The following is an 18,593-nucleotide window of genomic DNA, read 5'->3' as shown; positions in this document are numbered from 1 at the left end:
GGTGCTGTGCCGGGGGGGAGAGGGCGATGGCACGGATGGGGGCTATGAGGGGCAGCAGCATAGCTGGGCGCCGCGCGGGGGGGGGGTTGTGTGGAGCGGCACAGCTGGGTGGGGGGCTGCAGGAGGGACTGTGGGGGGTCGTGGAGGGCCGTGTGACAGCCGCCCCAGCCTGGGGCGGCGGCTGTGCCCCCCCAGTCCCGGGGCTGTGCGAGGAGCGGAGCACGGCTGGGGGGCGCGGGGCAGCGCGGTTGTGTTCGTTGGTCGATTGCTGTCTGGTTTAGGATTTGTGAGGGGAGGGGAACTGCTCTGCTGCAGCAGACAGGGCGGCACGGCTGGGTGCTGGTTTGGGGCTGTATGCCTGCGCGTGGGTGTGGTGGGGCAGGGCTTTGCGCCGATCGTGCCCTGCTACGCTGACCAGGGAGGGCATTGTAGGCCACAGTGGGCCCCTCCCGTGTGAGTGCTGGTGAATCTCTGGTGGCTCTGCCGGCACTGGTGAGGGTCCCTGGGATGGGTTTGGTCACACAGATCCCCTTGGGACTGTCACCTGATGTGCCGAAATTACCCCGGAGCCCATTTTCCTTGCCAGCTTGGGACTCCAGAACCCTGCCTTGTTGAGCCAGATGTGCTAGCCTGCTGCAACACAGACCCAGGGTCTGAACCATGCCCCTAAAGCTGCAGACTTAACTGAAAGCAGCTCAACAGGTTACTTGCCTCCAGCACCCAGAAACCCAGTTGCCAATGGGATCCAAACCCCAAATAAATCTGTTTTACTCTGTATAAAGCTTATATAGGGTAAATTCATAAATTTTTCACCCTCAATATCACGAATAGAGAGAGAGGCACAGCTGTTTGCTCCCCTGGGTATTAATCACTTTTTCTGGATTTATCAATAAAAGTGATTTTATGAAGTATAAAAGGTAGGATTTAAGTAGTTTCAAGTAATAACAGATGGAACAAAATAAGTTTCAAAGCAAAATAAAACAAAATATGTAAGTCTAAGCCTAATACATTAAGAAATTGATTACAATAGTATCTCACCCTCAGATGTTCCAATAAGCTTCTTTCACAGACCAGACTCTTTCCTAGTCAGGGCCCAATCCTTTCCCCTGGTACAGTCCTTATTAGTTCCAGCAGACATCTTGGGTGGTAAACAAGGGTCTTCTCATGACTGGCAGCCCACTTTGTCCGTGTCCACCCCCTTTTAAAGCTTTGGCACAAGGTGGGAATCTTTTGTCTCTGCTTGTCCCCACCCTTCCTTCTAAGTGGAAAAGTGCCAGATTTAAGATGGATTTCATTATCAGGTGACATGGTCACATGACACTGTAAGACCCCTAGTCTCCATTCCCCATGGACTGGCCCACACATACACAGGAAGGTTTTCAAGTAACTAAGGCCATTTACAACTGATTGTATCACTGCCATTAAAGATGCTCCAGAAACTAATTTATATCTTATTCTCTTAACTCCAGATATAGAAGTAATATATGCAAACAAATAGGATGAACACACTTAATAGATTACAGGCTTTCTAATGACACCATACAAGGGGTATTTAGCATAAAGCATATTCCAGTTATGTCATTCATAAGCATATTTCCATAAAGCATCTGGAGTGCAACATCACACCCTCCTCCTGAACTTACTGCCAGAGACTTGGAAACTGTCCATGGCGGAGGCAGTACCTTTAAAATTCTGGTTCAGCTGTGGTCATACCTCCATCCAATGTTATTAAACACTATAATGCTGTTCATAGGGGTTCTTGCAAAGTTCTGGGTTCCTGGTCCCCAGGTGCCTGAAAATGTGCTGGGGTGTAGCATTTCTAACAGAATGCAGATAGCAATATCTGTTAAAGTGTAGGTGTCTTGGTATTTAGCCACAGTGCCATGAGGTGGTGTGCCTCAGATTCCCCTTCCACACAGCAATGTAGGCCTGTTATGCTTTTTGCTGCTGTGCCAAGTTTCCAGATTGTTTACAGGTATAAGCTGAAAAGCAACATGCTTGTGGGATTGTCTTGTCACCATCCCTAATGTACAATTTTTTTTCTCCAAAAGCAGGTATGTTACACATTTTCACAGGGATTAGCATCAACTCCTTTGTCTTAATCTCCTGCGCCTCTCCTCCATGGGTCTGCTGTCCTCTGGCATGGTGAGGGTCCCCTCTGCTCCCCCCCATCTGGGGTTCTGGCAGGGGGTGTCTGCCTTGACATACACATGGCACTAGGCTCCTTGCTGCACTGTGGGGGAGGGGCTGTTCTCTCCCACCCCAATGCTGTTCCACCATAGTCCTACTGTGTGTGGAGGGGATCAGTTGCCCCATGCCCAATACCAGGATAGCATCAAGGAGCGGGGAGGCTGGGAGCAGCCTACATCTCTCCTTCCCCCATGATGACATTGAGTAGCACCCTCTCCCAGTCCCTTTCCCACCCCCAGGATTATGATTCTTTTTTATTTCTTCCTGAGAGGACTGGTGTGGCACAAGGCAGATGTAATTTCCCTTCCTCCCCCACCCTACCCCCATGCTTGCTTTTGGATCCACCACCAGCTTAGGGACTGGACTCTGTTTTAGCTCATGCTCAAATAAATTTGTTAGTCTCTAAGGTGCCATAAGTACTCCTTTTCTTTTTTGCGAATAGAGACTAACACGGCTGCTACTCTGAAACCTTTTACAGGAACATAATTCAATTCAATTCCTACTAACAAGTCAGAATCAGAATTCTGCTTATTCCCCACTTTCAACTCTTGGTTCCACACAGGAACAGCTGTGCCTGAGCCCACTAGGGTACTACAGGACATACTCAAAAGATCTAGAGATGAGATTCTGTCTTCTCCGCTTTGTATTCTTGAGGGTTCAAAAATAAGACTGTTCTGCTTTGCAAAACTAGCTACCAAATCTTCCCTCTCTAAAAGATCCTGAACAGCAACAGATTCTTTCTGTGATTCAGTTATGTCCAGAACCAATTCTGGGACCACAGGCAACTGAAACCCAGGAGGGAAATAGACATTTAAGTCCAGAACCAACTCTGGGACAACTGAGAACTCCACAACCAACATAAGCTGAGAGGCACTTTCTGTCTATTCCACAGACAAAAGACTAGAGACAAACTTTCCCTCAGCAGGCATGCTGCTATTAACAGACAGACAATTTTGTATTTCCTTTCCCTTGTCCCAGCACACATGGCTGTTCACAGATAACTGCTTGGAGATGGGGGTGGCTCCCTCCATAGGCGAGTCATTACCACTAACAGACACAGGAACATTTCCTTCATTGTCACAACTCTTCACGCTGGTAACAGATAAGGCATAGAGATACTCATGTTTCACTAACCTTGCCTTCCCAATAGACTCAAGCTACACTTGCGAGTTAGAGCACATTAAAGCAGCCCCGGGCACCCTAACTCACTACACATCCACACTGGCAAGGCACGTAGAGTGCTCTGACTCGACAGCTACAGTGCTCCTGGTACTCCACCTCTGTGAGAAGATTAATGTTTGTTGCGCCTTGGCTGAAACACCTGGGCATCGGTGTGAACGAGGTGTTGCATTACTGCGCTCTGATCAGCCTCCGGAAACTTCTCATAATCCCCTTAAGTCAAGTGACCACTCTTTCCATTGTTTTGAACTCGCTGTAGGAATGTGGATATGCCCTTTGAAAGCTCCGTTTCTGACATCCAGCATGCTTATCTGCTCTGAAACAAAGCAGCCATTACTGTGGAATGCTCTATTTGTGTGTGGGGGGGTGTCTGCTGCTGTCTGAACTTAGAAGACAGCATGCTGACATGCTCTCAGCCCCCACAAAAACCCACTCTCTCTCCCTGCACATATACACAACACGCTCCCTCTGTCTCACACCACCCCCATTTGAGAAGCACATTGCAGCCACTTGCATGCTGGGATAGCTACCACAATACACTGCTCTCTGTGGTTGTTGCAAGAGCTGCTAATGTGGCTGATGTGCTTGTAGCTGTCAGCATGGAGAGATTGCAGCACTTTCCCTACTGCGCTCTATGAAGGCTGGTTTAACTCAAAGCGCTCTACATCTGCAAGTGTAGCCAGGCCCAAAGCCATCGGCTCACAAGGCTGCCTAGACTCACCTAAATTTTCTTTGCCTTTTTCTTCCTTTATCCCAGCACTCCTGGCTGACTACAGACAAATACTGGGAGAGTGGGAAGGGTTCCTTAACAGGCAAGTTGCCACTCCCAACAGACAAACAATTGGAGACAGTTTCTCCCTCAACAGATAAACAGTTGTTTACCACAAACAATGGCTCATCATACTGAGCTACTTTAAGCGAATTGCTTCTATTTGTTCTGGCTTACTTGCACAAGCTTTACTTGTCAGCATTCCATCACCCACAAAAAAATCTGCCCTTCACTTCCTCAATTAGAGCTTTAACCTGACTATTAACTTTAATCTGCTCTAAAGAAACATTTTCCTGAGCAATGAGTTCTTCCTGTGCTTCATCTAATTCCACATTCACTTCTGAGATATTAGATGAACATTCAGAAATTCCTTCTATATAAAAACTGCTTTTCTGCACAGACAAACAACTATTTCCCACAATCTCAAAGTGAGAGATACTCTTCCTTGCCATAGCATAGCTGGTTAAACACAGACAACTGCTTAGTCATACACTCACCCCTCTTCACAAATCTCCCTGTTAGTTAACACAAGATTCACATTCATACTCGCTTATTGTTAGTATTCCCAAGAGAAGAGTTTTGTTTTATTTTTTAACAAGCACATTTAAAGGGGCATTATGAACTTAAAAAAAATCTTTCTGAAAACTGTTTGCCTACTATTTTAACTGATTACAGTTCATATTAATGTAAGGGAGAGTTTAGCGCATTTTCTTTTTGCTACTTCTCCAGTTAGTTTACTTTGATTAGGCTTTTGCATCTCTCTTCTCTGTCTCCAGACCAAGATAACACCACATCAGGAGCGGCAGCATGTAATTGTCCCAGGTACTGGGTGAGGGCTTGAGCCAGTTTTGTGTTGTATTGTTAAAGAAAACCCCCTAGATACTGAACCTGGCCCTGGTTGCTGCCAACTCCGAAGAAGGGTTGCATACAATTGTGTGTACTTGCATTATTACTTTTTAAAAAAAAAAAATCATGGCATTTGTATAAAAACACCCCCTCTGAAATGGGTTGGGCTTGTTTTGAAATGTAGTGCCACTTTTTTTTTTTTTTTTTGTGAGACTTGGCAACGCTCACCAGACATGCTCAGTGCGTTGTGGGATACCGGGTATTGTCTTTCCAGTTCTCTGCTGTGGTCCGTGGTGAGTGTGCAATGGGTGTTGGAGGGCTGCTGTCTGCCCATCCTGACAGGCCCTGTGCACTTTGCTGGGCCCCCTTCACTCTGTCACTTGCGGCTGCTCTGGGGGACAGGCCAGCGACCCCCACCCAGCTTGGCTGACATTGCTACCGCGCCTAGTGGCCAAGATGGCATGCTAGCAGGTACGGCCGTTGGGTTGACAGCAGTTTCAGGTGCTGCGTCTTACAGCGGGTGGAAAGGAGAGAACAAGGTGGTCTGTCCCGTAGTATATGTGCTGCCTGTGACAGACTGACTCATTTGGTTGACTTTTGATTTCTTTAGTGGGGGAGACATGCAAGTCTCTACTTCAGCACTTTTGCTGCAGCAGAATTTGATGGTTTGGTGGCATTCCCTCTGCATGTCATCATGTCAAAGTATATCGGTTAGAGTATCCTATTGTCATGCAAGTTACGCTTCTCTGTAGTGGTTATACTTGCAGCACATTTCATGTTTAAAGCACTTTACAGACATCTAACAGTAAAGGGATATCTTACACTGACAAGAGTAAAGCTCATCTCCATAAAAATCAGCCATTGTAACATAGATGAAGTAGTATAGAAACTAGGGACCTTTTGCTTGGATCCCACAGAATCTTCTGAGGCAGAAAGCAAGATGTATTTGTGTAAGTTTGGAAGGAACTGGAAAGTAGAAAATCTCGCAAAAGGGAACAGAACTGTAACTGAGGTAGTGTTATCTTGGTCTGGAGACTGACAAGAAAAATTCAAAAGCTCCAAGAAGTATGAACTGCTTCATTCATCTCTGAAGCCTTGTGGGGGCAAAATTAATGTAATCATTTAACTATTTCATTGCTGATCTTTTCAGCAGAAACATATTTGGTACAGGATCATGAGCAGAGTATCTTCACTGCCTCCTCCCCCAAACCTTTTGTTTTAAAAGAAAAAACACATTAGCCACACATTTTAGAAATTTATTGTAAGCTATTCATGAAAATAGACAAAAAGATAAAATATTGCAAATAAAGTCAGTTCACACAAACTAGCTCCATCATCCCACTTGCAAACGTACATATTGCTATTAATTTGTTGAACAAACCTCCTTATTTGAACAATGTAGTTTATTTGTCATGGACTGCATAAACATCAGCTGAGCTGATATGACACCTTGGCATTGATCTTGCTCCCTTTTGAAGTCAATAGGAATTTAGCCACTCCTGTTTCAGCTCTGTTGAAGTTATACTTATGGCATTATCAGCCTAGTGCAAAGGTTGAACCATAGCCTCTCTTGCACAGAAAGAAATTCTGAAACAATTCTGCAACACCAATACTAATTTTACCTTGATCTGGGGATCCCAAAATCCCTGATCATGCATTTGTTACTCAGACACTACTTCCACTGAAATTCTTTGAGTTTTTTTTCCGAGTAAAGAATGTAGACTCGGCCTAAAAATAAGGCCTTAAATATGGCCACAACCAGGCACTCTGTTTTAAGGCATACTGCATGTTTATAATGGTATTCCATCAGCAGTGTAAATAAGATGCATTTTAGAATTTGAGTTGTTAATATTTAATTATATAAACAACCAATTTGCTACAGATCATTGTGTCTTTGTTATTTGGTCATTAGTATCTTTTGAGTGTGAGATGTATTTACACAATCAGATTGCAGTATTAAGTGCTTTTAGGGTTTTTTTTCCTTCTCCCTTTTGAAAAATCTGAACCATTTAAAAAAAACAAAGCAGCAGCCAAATTTCTACACAATATTAAATGTTTTAAAAACAGTTTTCCTGCCCATTTACTGTTTTTTAAAAGGAAATGTTAAAGGATTTTGCTTTATGAATAAAGTGAGGGCATCTTAAACCACCTGGTTTTGGTTTTTGTTTTACAACTGTTGACACTGGCTTTTGGATAATTAATGAAAAATGTGATATTCATTTAAAATTAGAGAAATCTAACTATCTACATTCAGAATCTATTTATACATGAACCCAGAAGTTTGACTGGACTTGTACCTCTAACTGGCCCAGTTTGACTAGAATTGCACTAGATTTTAGAAACCTGTCCCAGGAACTTGCAATAGTGGATCTGCAGAGGTAAGACAACACAATGGAAATTCAGTAGGCAACACTGAGAGGGCAACAAAACAGGTTGGCAGGAAGCACTGCACAACCTAAGGCACTCAGGCATCTTGCTCAAATTGGTGGAGGTACATGTGAGAAGGAGTGTTAGAAAGTGCAGACAGGGGAAACTAATGGCCAACCTCTCCTTCTCTGGTCACAACCTGGAGTAGCTTTGGTGAAGAGGAAATAACATAGGTGCAGAAAGCACTACTGTGCTTATCAGAGCTAGCTGCAGGCCTGTACTACTGTTATCTATTTTCAGGGAAGGTTTAGGCACCAGAACCCCCTGCAGGACCCATTTAACCATAACCAACTTGGGAGAGAGTGACATGCCAGTTGTGTAGGTGGTATGGGGGAAGTGAACACAAGTGAAGTTATCTGTTGTGGAGTATGATTGGATGATGTCTGTGGACTGAGCATGAATGAGACTGGCACTGATGATGTGCACGGAGCATGTGTGATGATTTGAAGTTAATGAGCATCAAGCAACAGCATGCTGACCAGGAGTTTCCATAACACTAAATAAAAGTCAAGGTCACAAGCCAAAGCTCCATTTCCTCCTGGGCAGCTCTTTTAAGATGCTCTGACAACAGGGACCCTGGAAAGGGAATTGTGCTGGCAGTGGCACTTAGGAACCAGGCTTCCAGCACTATCGCTGTTTCAGAGGGCTAGCTGAGGTCTGAAATATTGAAGAAAAAATTGTGATTCCTTTCCCTCAAGATGATGGGAGGGGGCAGGCCCCCTAAGCAGGCAAGAGGGGAGGCACTAGCCTAAAATTAATCCGAATGGAAACAATCCCCTGGCAGCTGTGGGCACAGTTGCTCCATCATACCTGGGCACCTATGGGAGAATTATCCCAGGTTTTTTTTGTTTTTGATTGTTTGACACTTAAGCTGGTTGCTGTTTACGACAGCCATTTAATGTATGACTCTACTGCCTCCTGTTGGCTAGGCTCTCTCCTTCCTTTCAAATCCCCCATCTGCTCTCTCCATAGTGGCAATCAGTATCCGCCATTTAATATCCATCCAATGGCTACTGATGGTCACTATCCATACTAGGCAATTCCAAAAACTCAATTCCTCACAACCTTCGTTTAATTGTCATTACTACTTTAAAAACAGGCAATTAGACTTAACTGCAGGAAGAAAGAAGGAAATATATCAATGCATATAACAAAACTGCATTTAACTAAGCTATCCAGTGGAACTGTAATATACGCTAACCAAGTATTAGCTGCCAGCCTATGACGCCACAGATAGAAATGAGTCCCTCTTGAATACCCCACTAGTAAATCACTGCTGGCACTACCCCCTCTCATTAGCAGGCATTGAAAACACTTGATCTTTCTTCTCTGCAACCGATTGGCAGTGTAAGGAGCCATTGGCTGTGCTTGCTGAAAGCTGATAACCAACATCAAGATGTCAGACACATGTATGCATCCCAGATAAAGTTCAAATAGAAATGATTTCCAAAGCAGGCACAGCAAACAGTCACAGCTTTAAAATAGAATGCTCGGGGGGGCACTAGTGGAAGACACCTGAGCTGAACTAGCTGGATTCAAGTCCCAAAGAGTGAGCCAAACATGTCCAGCTCACAGGGCATGGCTGTTTCAAAATCTTATCATCTTGGGCTGCCATCATTCCACTAGGTGCAGGCCAGTCTCCTCGCCTGTCATTCTCTGCAGGCCTGGCCAGGTTGCTGGGCTCCTTCACATGCTGTAAGCGAGGGAACTTCTACCACCTTCCTTGGGTGATTATTTCCCAGTCTAAATTGATCTTGGCATCAGGAAATCTTTATTAACATGAACCCTGAAGTTCTCCATTGTTCCATTTCTCCCCAATACTCCTACCTAAAGCCCCTTCCATGACCATTAACAAATCCTCACCTTCCTCAGTGTTTACACCTGCCACTGAGTTGTCATTTGATCAAGAACTGCATATTTAACTTTTCGATCTTTCTAAGTCAGTCCCTCCAGTCCTCTGCTCCCTTGGGTGGCTCATCTCTCCGCTCCCTGCAATTTAGTGGCAGCTTTCAGGTGGTGAGGTGTTCATCCCAAATGAAAGCGCAGAAACTCCTGGATCTTCCCCCAGGAGTGTTCCTGTGCATGGGCATGTGCTCTTCCCTCCCCACCACCCAGAACAGGCAACCCGAGGACACGGTCCAGGGCTACTGAGCAAAATGGCAAAAAGGGTGGATCGATTCGGTGGCCTGCTCCTGGATAACTCAAGAGTTTAAAGTTGTCCTTCCCATGTTGGCGCAGGCGTTCAATTGCCATCTTGGCAAATAAAGAGCTCTTCCAATTGCGATCATCTTCTCCTACCACCAAGAGAAAATTACCTTCTGCTTCTTCTATGGGGATGAGGCAGTGGGAATTAGCTGGATCCATTGGGTCATCCAGAGCATCAAAAATATCAAACACACCAGTCTCAGAAATGCTGATCTTGCTCATGTCAAAGTGCAGCCCAGGCAGAGTCAGCTCACCATAGTGAAGAGCAGTGACCGTATTGGAGCTACAGCCAGAGATACAGACAGCAGCTACCACCTGTGGCAGGAAAGTAATCATGGAAAATGCCAATTCTGCCCCTTTCCCTGTCCCAATCACTCCAATCCCTGGCCCTTTCACCTGCAGATAAACAAAGAGAGGGAGAAAAGGAGTGGAGGCAAACAGAAGCACATGCATTAATGAGACTGTGACATCATATATATTTGGAGTGGATTCTTCCAGGAACATTGTACAAAATTATTTTCCTGTTGGAAAATTACAAATGGGAACTGTTAATGCAGACCAGGATCATAATTCTGTTTCCCCGTTTGTCTGATTTTTTTCAGAGAACACAAAAGGTGCCTACTCATTTAAAATATTGTGAACTCTTGCACTCTATAATACAACCATTCAGACCTAGCCAGCACAAATTGCTATTTCCTAGAGTACCAAGGAAATTAATGTACTATTGTTCTTCCTGCCCCCCGCCCCACACATACACACACACATTGCCACCAACACAGAACTGTTGATGAGTCTTCTCTCCAATCCCCACATCCAAAGGAATGTGTCTACATGAATTTATCTCATTACACTCACTTTTGGGTGACGCTGTAGAAATCTAGCTGCTTCCTCAAAGTATTCGAGGTGCAAATCCTTCATGACCGTGGGCAGATCCTCAAAGTCAAAATAGGGCAGAGAAAGAGCAGCAAAGCCACGGGTGGCTAGGAGACTGGATCTGAACTCAATCAATCCACCTTCATCACCAAACATATCGATTACTCCTGGAAAGGGGCCGTCCCCTACAAAAATGAGAAAAAGAACAATATTGTTATCAGGCCAAGATATTAGAGGTAATATCGTAAAGAATGAACTGCAAAATACAGTAGGCATGATTACTCAAAAACTTATTACCTTTTCACTGGCAAGATATTATCAGTACTAGTAATATTTCTCATTACAGCTATATGGAATGCCTGCTCAAACAAGTAAACATACTTTTTAACTGCACCCAGTATGCTTTCCAAAGGCTTTGCCTTTTCATCCTGAAGAAGCAGATCATACGCTAAACCAATGTGTTGTTGCAGCCGGTCTCATTTTGGCCCAGATCCTCAAAAGTAAAAGGCAATCAATGGAAGTTAGGAGTCTGAATGCCTTTGTGGATCTGGGTCACAATTACTGCACGGTGGCATGTGCCAGTATGGCAGAGAGCGGATACCTGACTTTGGCCTAGGGTTTGAGAATACTGTCCCCTGGGTCTGTGAGAAGCACAGGCAATCTCGATATTTTTCTGACTGACCATCAGATGGCATGGTTGATCCATTCAAATCCAGGTGGCTGCAATGATCTGCAGTTGGAAGAGGGAACAGGTCTATTCTCATGTGAATGCACCTTAACATTAATAAGAGTTGCACATAATGCACTGATGGAAGAACAGACCTCTTGGCTCTTAAGGGATTTTTGGAAATGGAAGCTCTGAGCAAGACTCATTAGACTACTGAACAGTGAAGCTCCATTGCTTGGAATGTGTAAAATTAGACAAAGCACTGAAAATATATTTCAGAGTGGTAGCCGTGTTAGTCTATATCAGCAAAAACAATGAAGAGTCCTTGTGGCACCTTAGAGACTAACAAATTTAGTTGGGCATAAGCTTTCATGGGCTAGATGCATGGAGTGGAAAATACAGGAGCAGGTATAAATACATGAAAAGATGTGCGTCTCTAAGGTGCCACAAGAACTCCTTGTTGTTTTTGAAAATATATTGTAAGGAAAAATCAGGCAGTGCAAGGGATGGACTAGGTCAGCTAGTTCCACTTCCAACTTCTGTGATTCTAACAGTTCTCATTTTTCCTCAGCAATAAAGTTATTAATGAAAGCAGCAGATTGAAATGGAAATCACTGAACAGTTTCATTGTTGCTACTATCAGCCCATTGAGCAGCTGTGAAACAGACAAGTATTGTAAATTTCACCATGGCACTACTTGAGGAAACCATTTGTTAGTCTCTAAGGTGCCACAAATACTCCTTTTCTATAAACAGCTAAGGCTCTACAGATGTTTTCCCCCTGAACCTCCCCCCTATGTTCTATAGTAGCCTCTTGCTAGTAAATTTAGCCTTCTAACAGAAGTCTAATTCATTTTAAGGTCATGTATTCTGTCCAACTCTGGGATTCTCACAGTGCAAGCCATGGGTAATCACAGAAGCCTTAACAGAAACCCTTTTTTTTTTTTTTTTTGAGTAAGTAATAGGTGGCTTCTAACAAAAAGGAACTACATTTTTTTTTAAAGGCTGCATGAGAGGAATGCAGCAGGATAATGGCAAATTTACATAGCTTCTGGCCCAAAATTACAGGCCAAGATTTTCATAAATGCCAAAACTGAGGCTCCTGAGGCCTATATAAACGTCCTGACTTTCTGAAACACTGAGCATGAAGCAGCTCTCTGACTCAAACATCAATTTTACTGTAACTTTAATGGGAGCTTCTGAGTGCTCAGTTCTTTTGAAAGTTAGGCCACTTAGGGAAATGGACCAGAATAGCTATTCCAGCATAGCTCCCTGTGTGGAGACACTATTTCGGAATAAAAGTGTTTTAATTCTAAAATTATTACACTGATTTGGATACACCCTAATTATTCTGGAATAAAGTGACTATTATTCCATAATGGTGCCCACACAGGTAATTATTGTCAGTCAATTTGCCTATGTAGACAAGCTCCCATATAGGTACTTAACTATGGAATTAGGAGCCTAAATTCAGGCATCAGTTAATGAAAATCTTGGCCATGGATTTCTTTAAAGAAAGCACAGGTTGCAGATGGAATCTGCTTTGGCCCTGATGTGTGTCATTAGATTGTGTTGTGTACCAAACTGAATGGAACACAACTTAAAACAAAATATATTTATCTCCAATTTTATTGATAGCAGCAAAGAAACCTATAGCTCTTCTTCAGTTAGAGAAAGAATCGCCAATTTTCCACATATAGACTGCAGAAAATACAGGAAAAAAACCAAGAATCTTAGGTCCTGATCTTGCTCAAATTGAATTAAATGGCAAAAAAATCATAATTATTTCAATGGGCAAAATTGGGGCTTTAAGAAATTACACCCTACCATTGACGACAGCAGGACAAATTGCAGGAGAGGCAGACCCTTTTTATAAAATGTATATCTGACTTCTTTGTTCCATCTGGGTACAGAAAATGAAGAATCAAAATAGAATAGTAAACCTGTATATTTGGATATAGTTTTCAGGAGGGCAAACACTTTGCTTCTGTGAACAACAGTTAAATGCAAGATTTTTCCTATTCCACAATGGTACTAATGACAAATTTAATAAAAACAGAAGTTAAAGATGAAGTGTCTTGTGAAATATAACAGAACATTCCTATTGTAAGTGGGGGGGGGGGAAGATGAAGAAGGATATAGTAAAACAAACATTTTAGATGCATTAAATGTTTATTATAAATTTTGGAAACTCTTGAAGTTCTGAGTATATGAATAAGATACACCATCTCCACTGCTTGTGACTGAGGCCACTATGTAATTCAAGCAAAGGTACTATCTAGGCTACACATGGTAGCATCAAAAAACAGGAATGTTTAAAGAGACAAATTTAGTTCTAGGTTGCAGACTTGTGGATACCACTAAGTTCAGTGGAAACCCTGTACATGCCTGTAAAGTGGATGTAGCTCTTAGCAAAATACCCTGGCTTCAATAATGGTGAATCAAGAGTGCTGACTAAGGGCCTCCAAAGTCCATTCAGATCAATCTGAGGCTTTCTGCTGACTTCAAGGGATCTTGGATCACCCTCTAAATTAACCAGAGATCGCGATTTAGGCCTCAGTCTAGCAAAATACTTCCTTTATAGTATAAAACTCATGAGTAGTTTTGGTTCTGCGCTATAAGAGAGAGTTGGTATGCATGTATTTGCTATAATCTCTTCAGATGGCCAGTATGGATTAGGCTGAAAGAGGGCAGAGATCACGATTTAGGCCTCAGTCTAGCAAAATACTTCCTTTATAGTATAAAACTCATGAGTAGTTTTGGTTCTGCGCTATAAGAAAAATACCCTGGCTTCAATAATGGTGAATCAAGAGTGCTGACTAATGGCCTCCAAAGTCCATTCAGATCAATCTGAGGCTTTCTGCTGACTTCAAGGAATCTTGGATCACCCTCTAAATTAACCAGAGATCGCGATTTAGGATTTCTGCTTGCACTTGTAAAGTGGATGTAGCTCTTAGCAAAATACCCTGGCTTCAATAATGGTGAATCAAGAGTGCTGACTAAGGGCCTCCAAAGTCCATTCAGATCAATCTGAGGCTTTCTGCTGACTTCAAGGGACTAAGGGCCTCCAAAGTCCATTCAGATCAATCTGAGGCTTTCTGCTGACTTCAAGGGATCTTGGATCACCCTCTAACTATAAGAAAAATACCCTGGCTTCAATAATGGTGAATCAAGAGTGCTGACTAAGGGCCTCCAAAGTCCATTCAGATCAATCTGAGGCTTTCTGCTGACTTCAAGGGATCTTGGATTAGGCTGAACACATCCTCCCACACATACCAAAACCCTCAGTCTAGCAAAATACTTCCTTTATAGTATGTCCATTCAGATCAATCTGAGGCTTTCTGCTGACTTCAAGGGATCTTGGATCACCCTCTAAATTAACCAGAGATCGCGATTTAGGCGATCTCTGAAGTAACTCAGAGCCCTCCCCATCAAGTGTCCCATCTCTGGCTATTGGAGGCATTTGCTACTAGCAGCTGCAGAGGTACTCAAATGTTGCACGTACAATATGACAGTGCCTACATCAGAAATCAAAGCAATACTAAAAGGTGGGTCATACCTAGAACTAAATTTGTCTCTTTTCACCCTCTAAATTAACCAGAGATCGCGATTTAGGCCTCAGTCTAGCAAAATACTTCCTTTATAGTATAAAACTCATGAGTGGTTTTGGTATGTGTGGGAGGACATGGACTATTTTTCAGTCTTGTTTTGTGCAAGCAGAAATCCTAAATCGCGATCTCTGGTTAATTTAGAAGGTGATCCAAGATCCCTTGAAGTCAGCAGAAAGCCTCAGATTGATCTGAATGGACTTTGGAGGCCCTTAGTCAGCACTCTTGATTCACCATTATTGAAGCCAGGGTATTTTGCTAAGAGCTACATCCACTTTACAGGCATGTACAGGGTTTCCACTGAACTTAGTGGTATCCACAAGTCTGCAACCTAGAACTAAATTTGTCTCTTTAAACATTCCTGTTTTTTGATGCTACCATGTGTTAGCATGGTAAAAGAATTGGGCCCATAACTATCTTCTGTTAAGAAGAAAATATGACATCTCACTAATTCAGTCACCCTTCTACAAATTTTGGAAACTCCACCACACTTTACCTTACTTCAGAGTTATGGGGAATCCCAGATACAGATGGAGTGATGAGCTGATCTATAACAACTGCCTTTCTCTTGCTCTGTTATGCATTAATAAATTGTCCTCTTATAATAAACCTCTAAGATATACAGCAGAATTATTTATAGTAGTATATACATGGGTTAGTCCTTTTCATTTTCAGCATTCATCTTATTCTTGTGAACTTTAAAAAAAAAAAAATCTTGCTGAAGTATGTGTGGGAGGACATGGACTATTTTTCAGTCTTGTTTTGTGCAAGCAGAAATCCTGTGTAATTGTGTTCAGATAATAAATTATATTTTGCACTTACATTGTGTCTTCCAGTTATTTAAAGCAGCTTTTTGGAATAACCATAAAGGCTTCAGGGCAATTTCTAGACTATTTTTACACAACGAAAGGGTCCAATTTTATAAACCTCCATTGAACTCTGAGTCAGAAGAAATATGCTTTCACTCTCCCCCATACACACTAATCAGCTGAGACAGTTCTGTGCATAACAACACTTTGCATCTATAGGCACCTTCTGTCAAAGCCCTTTACAGAAGCAAGTGATTGTCACCATCACACTTTACATGTAGGAAAAGGGAAGCCACCGGAGATTCAATGCGTCAGCCCACAAAAGGCAGCGCTTCCCTCACTCACCTGAGGGTAGGAACAGGCTGCCTCTCACACTGCCCTCTTTCAGCCTAATCCTTCGTATCCCGGGGGCAGTGAACCATCTCTCCACATTGGCTTTGGCGAGGACCTGCCCCGGGATGCCGCCAGGCTGACTGTGTCCTTGGTGAACTGATACCTCCACTTTCATGGGGGTCTTAATCTGCTTCGGCACGAGCCTCTGGTAGGGTCTCTCCATGCCGGCGGGGGAGAGGCTCCAGAACAGCCCCATGGGCTCCACCCCAGTGTAGTCCCCTCCCTGGGCAGAGTCCCTGGACAGGTCCAGCTCCCCGAGGCTGTCCGCCAGGTAGTGGGCGCAGGAGTCGAAGAGGCAGCCCCGCTCGTTCGCCACGAGTCCCCTCAGCGTCACCCGCTGCCCCGGGGCGAGCCCCAGCACCTTGGTCGCCACCGGCTCGTCCGCCAGCCCCGCCGCGGGCTCCACCGCCACGGTCGCTGCCCCCCTGCTGCCAGAGCGCGGCCCCGGGGGGCGGCACTGCCTGGGAGGCCGCAAGCAGGCGGTCCAGGCCCGGGCCACTCGCCACATGGCGGGGTAAGGGCGACCCCGCTCGCCGCCCCTCTCCGCTCCCCCAGCCACGGGGCGGCCCGGAGGCGGGTACTACGCACCAGCCCGCGCCCCACCCCGGAGACCTCCAAGGCAGCCTCAATCGATCGCAGAGACACAGCGCCGCCTCCAGCCCGCCAGAGAGGCTCTTCCAGGGGCGCCGCTTCCTGCCGCTGGGGGGCGCGCCCGCGCCCAGCCCCTGGAGCGAGAAGGAGAAGGCAGGGGGAAGCCGCAGCCTAGATAAGCCGCCGGATGGGGCGGGATGATCTTCGGGGGGTGGGGGGGGAAGAGGGGGTGTGAAGAGGGAAGGGGAAAAAACGCCCCCAGCCAGGCGTCCAGCGTAGCCCACCTCCTCCACAACTGCCAGGAGCTTAAGGAACAGCGCTTAATTTGTGCCCAGGCTGAGCCCTGGTACCTCCAGGCTTAGCATTTCATAGCCCTGGTACCTCCAGGCTTGCCTTGTCAGTTGTTAAAGTAAAAACATTGCTTGAGGCCCAGCACCTGTTTAATTACAAATTAAGCACCGCTAAGGCAAAACCTTCTTAGGTTATGGCTACACTAGACGATTATGTTGACCTAAGGTAGGCCCCTATACAGCTGCTACAGTTATTACATTGCTTACGTGTGTGCAGTATTGGCTCCTTGTGTTGGCAGTGCACGTCCTTACCCGGAGCGCTGAGAGGGAAGCAGTTGAGCTGCTTATGTTTCTAAGAAAAATAATATTCCTCTTAGAAGGAACTGACACCTAGAAATGTTCAGCACTGAAATCCAAAAACCCAGTGATCAGCATAGCAGACAATTTAGGTTGGAGAAAGGTCTTACCTTACTAATATTTTAAGAACTCAGTTTATATCTGTATATAACCAAATATATAAGGATATGAACAAAATTCAACTTTCATATTGTAGGAAACGGAAATAGGACAAAAGGAGGAAATCTAATGTAGGGAGACACCTTGAGCCATCTTTTCTCTCACTTTCAGCCTATAACTTTTGGCTCTGGTGTCTCATTAAGAGGGAAGACAGGTGTATGATCTTTTAGAAATAGCTGGAGGCTATTATGAAAGATGGTGCCTACATGCAGGGGCCAGGGACAGCACCCTAAGAAGAATCCCAGACTTGATATTCCTGATATTTCTAAGATTTAGAAAAAGCAGAAAAAAATCCTGGTTCTTTTATTTAAATGTGTAATTTCTCCATGAACTTTAACTCCCGAGCCATTTGGACATGTGCATTCTTTCACCACTGGAGCATTGAACTGTTTATGAACTGTTGGACCTTCCTTCTTATACTCATCCAGCACCTTTACTTGGTCTGCCACAGATTTGAAAGAGCAGCCCTCAAACTCCACTACAGGTTAAGCCCTTCTCCAAGTTTTCAGCTGCTCACTCCAAGACATCTGCAACCACTGGAAGATCACTAACAGGTATACCAGTTTGTTCTAGTTCTCTCTGCTTCCACCTACATGCCTTTCATTTCCCCTCAGGGAGTTTCATTTAAACTACGTTGTTTATTCCTCTTTTATTTGTTCCACTCTGTCCTGCTTAGAAAAATCTCTGAGGGAAAGAGGGCAGACCAAGGCTTAAATATTGCAGCTGATTGACAAAGCTTTGCCTGCTGATTAATAGACAATATTAATATTTAAGGATGGCGATGGATAGACTAGAAGAGATTACTACCAAGCAGATTACCCACATTTAAACTTCACATGGTCCATTCTCAGCATATACTTTAAGCTCTCACAGGAGCAAAGCCCCTATCCAGCCATGTCACCTTTAATAGTGTTTCCTGATTGTCAACACATCTCCAAGCTCTGCAGATTAGGCCCATTTGAAGAAAGTGGTGGTATTTGCAGCCACAGTAATGGGAGTGAATGTGAGACAGGCACCTCAAAACACACACTAGGGGTACATACAGCAAAAAAAACCCAGTGGCAGTGAGGCTCAGAGCCTGGCTCAACTGACTTAGTTTCACGCTATAGGGCTAAAAATACCAACAGACATTCCTGCTTGGGTTGGAGCTCAGGCTCTGAGACCTTCCCCTCATGCCAGGTTTCAGAGCCCAGGCTCCAACCCAAGCCCAAATACCCACACTATTATTTTT

General features: G+C 44.3%; 2 protein-coding genes across 3 annotated transcripts; both read right to left on the bottom strand.

Moving 5' to 3' along the window:
- Nucleotides 1-1,693: 1,693 nt before the first annotated feature.
- LOC122460818 lies at nucleotides 1,694-17,964 on the bottom strand. The gene is made up of 3 exons (XM_043517518.1): nucleotides 17,952-17,964; nucleotides 2,667-3,394; nucleotides 1,694-2,565 (listed from the first exon to the last, which is right to left on the bottom strand). Exons 2-3 carry the CDS (start codon nucleotides 3,048-3,050, stop codon nucleotides 1,933-1,935), a joined length of 1,017 nt encoding a protein of 338 aa, XP_043373453.1. The 5' UTR covers nucleotides 3,051-3,394; nucleotides 17,952-17,964; the 3' UTR covers nucleotides 1,694-1,932.
- Nucleotides 6,133-16,636, bottom strand: LOC119857616 (acyl-coenzyme A thioesterase 5-like). Of its 2 annotated transcripts, XM_043517517.1 has the most exons (4): nucleotides 15,918-16,636; nucleotides 10,472-10,674; nucleotides 9,727-10,012; nucleotides 6,133-6,194 (listed from the first exon to the last, which is right to left on the bottom strand). In XM_043517517.1, the coding sequence occupies exons 1-4, from the start codon at nucleotides 16,471-16,473 to the stop codon at nucleotides 6,157-6,159; spliced, it is 1,083 nt and encodes a 360-aa protein (XP_043373452.1). In that variant the 5' UTR covers nucleotides 16,474-16,636; the 3' UTR covers nucleotides 6,133-6,156. The 2 variants fall into 2 exon arrangements, with proteins under 2 accessions (XP_043373452.1, XP_038262730.1); XM_038406802.2 differs by having other exon boundaries at nucleotides 6,133-10,012; nucleotides 15,918-16,628.
- Nucleotides 17,965-18,593: the final 629 nt, after the last annotated feature.

The sequence above is a fragment of the Dermochelys coriacea genome, chromosome 6, assembly GCF_009764565.3.
Source record: "Dermochelys coriacea isolate rDerCor1 chromosome 6, rDerCor1.pri.v4, whole genome shotgun sequence".
Lineage (NCBI taxonomy): Eukaryota > Metazoa > Chordata > Testudines > Dermochelyidae > Dermochelys > Dermochelys coriacea.
Note: the sequence above shows the minus strand (reverse complement) of the source record. Positions and strands in the feature narration are given on the sequence as shown.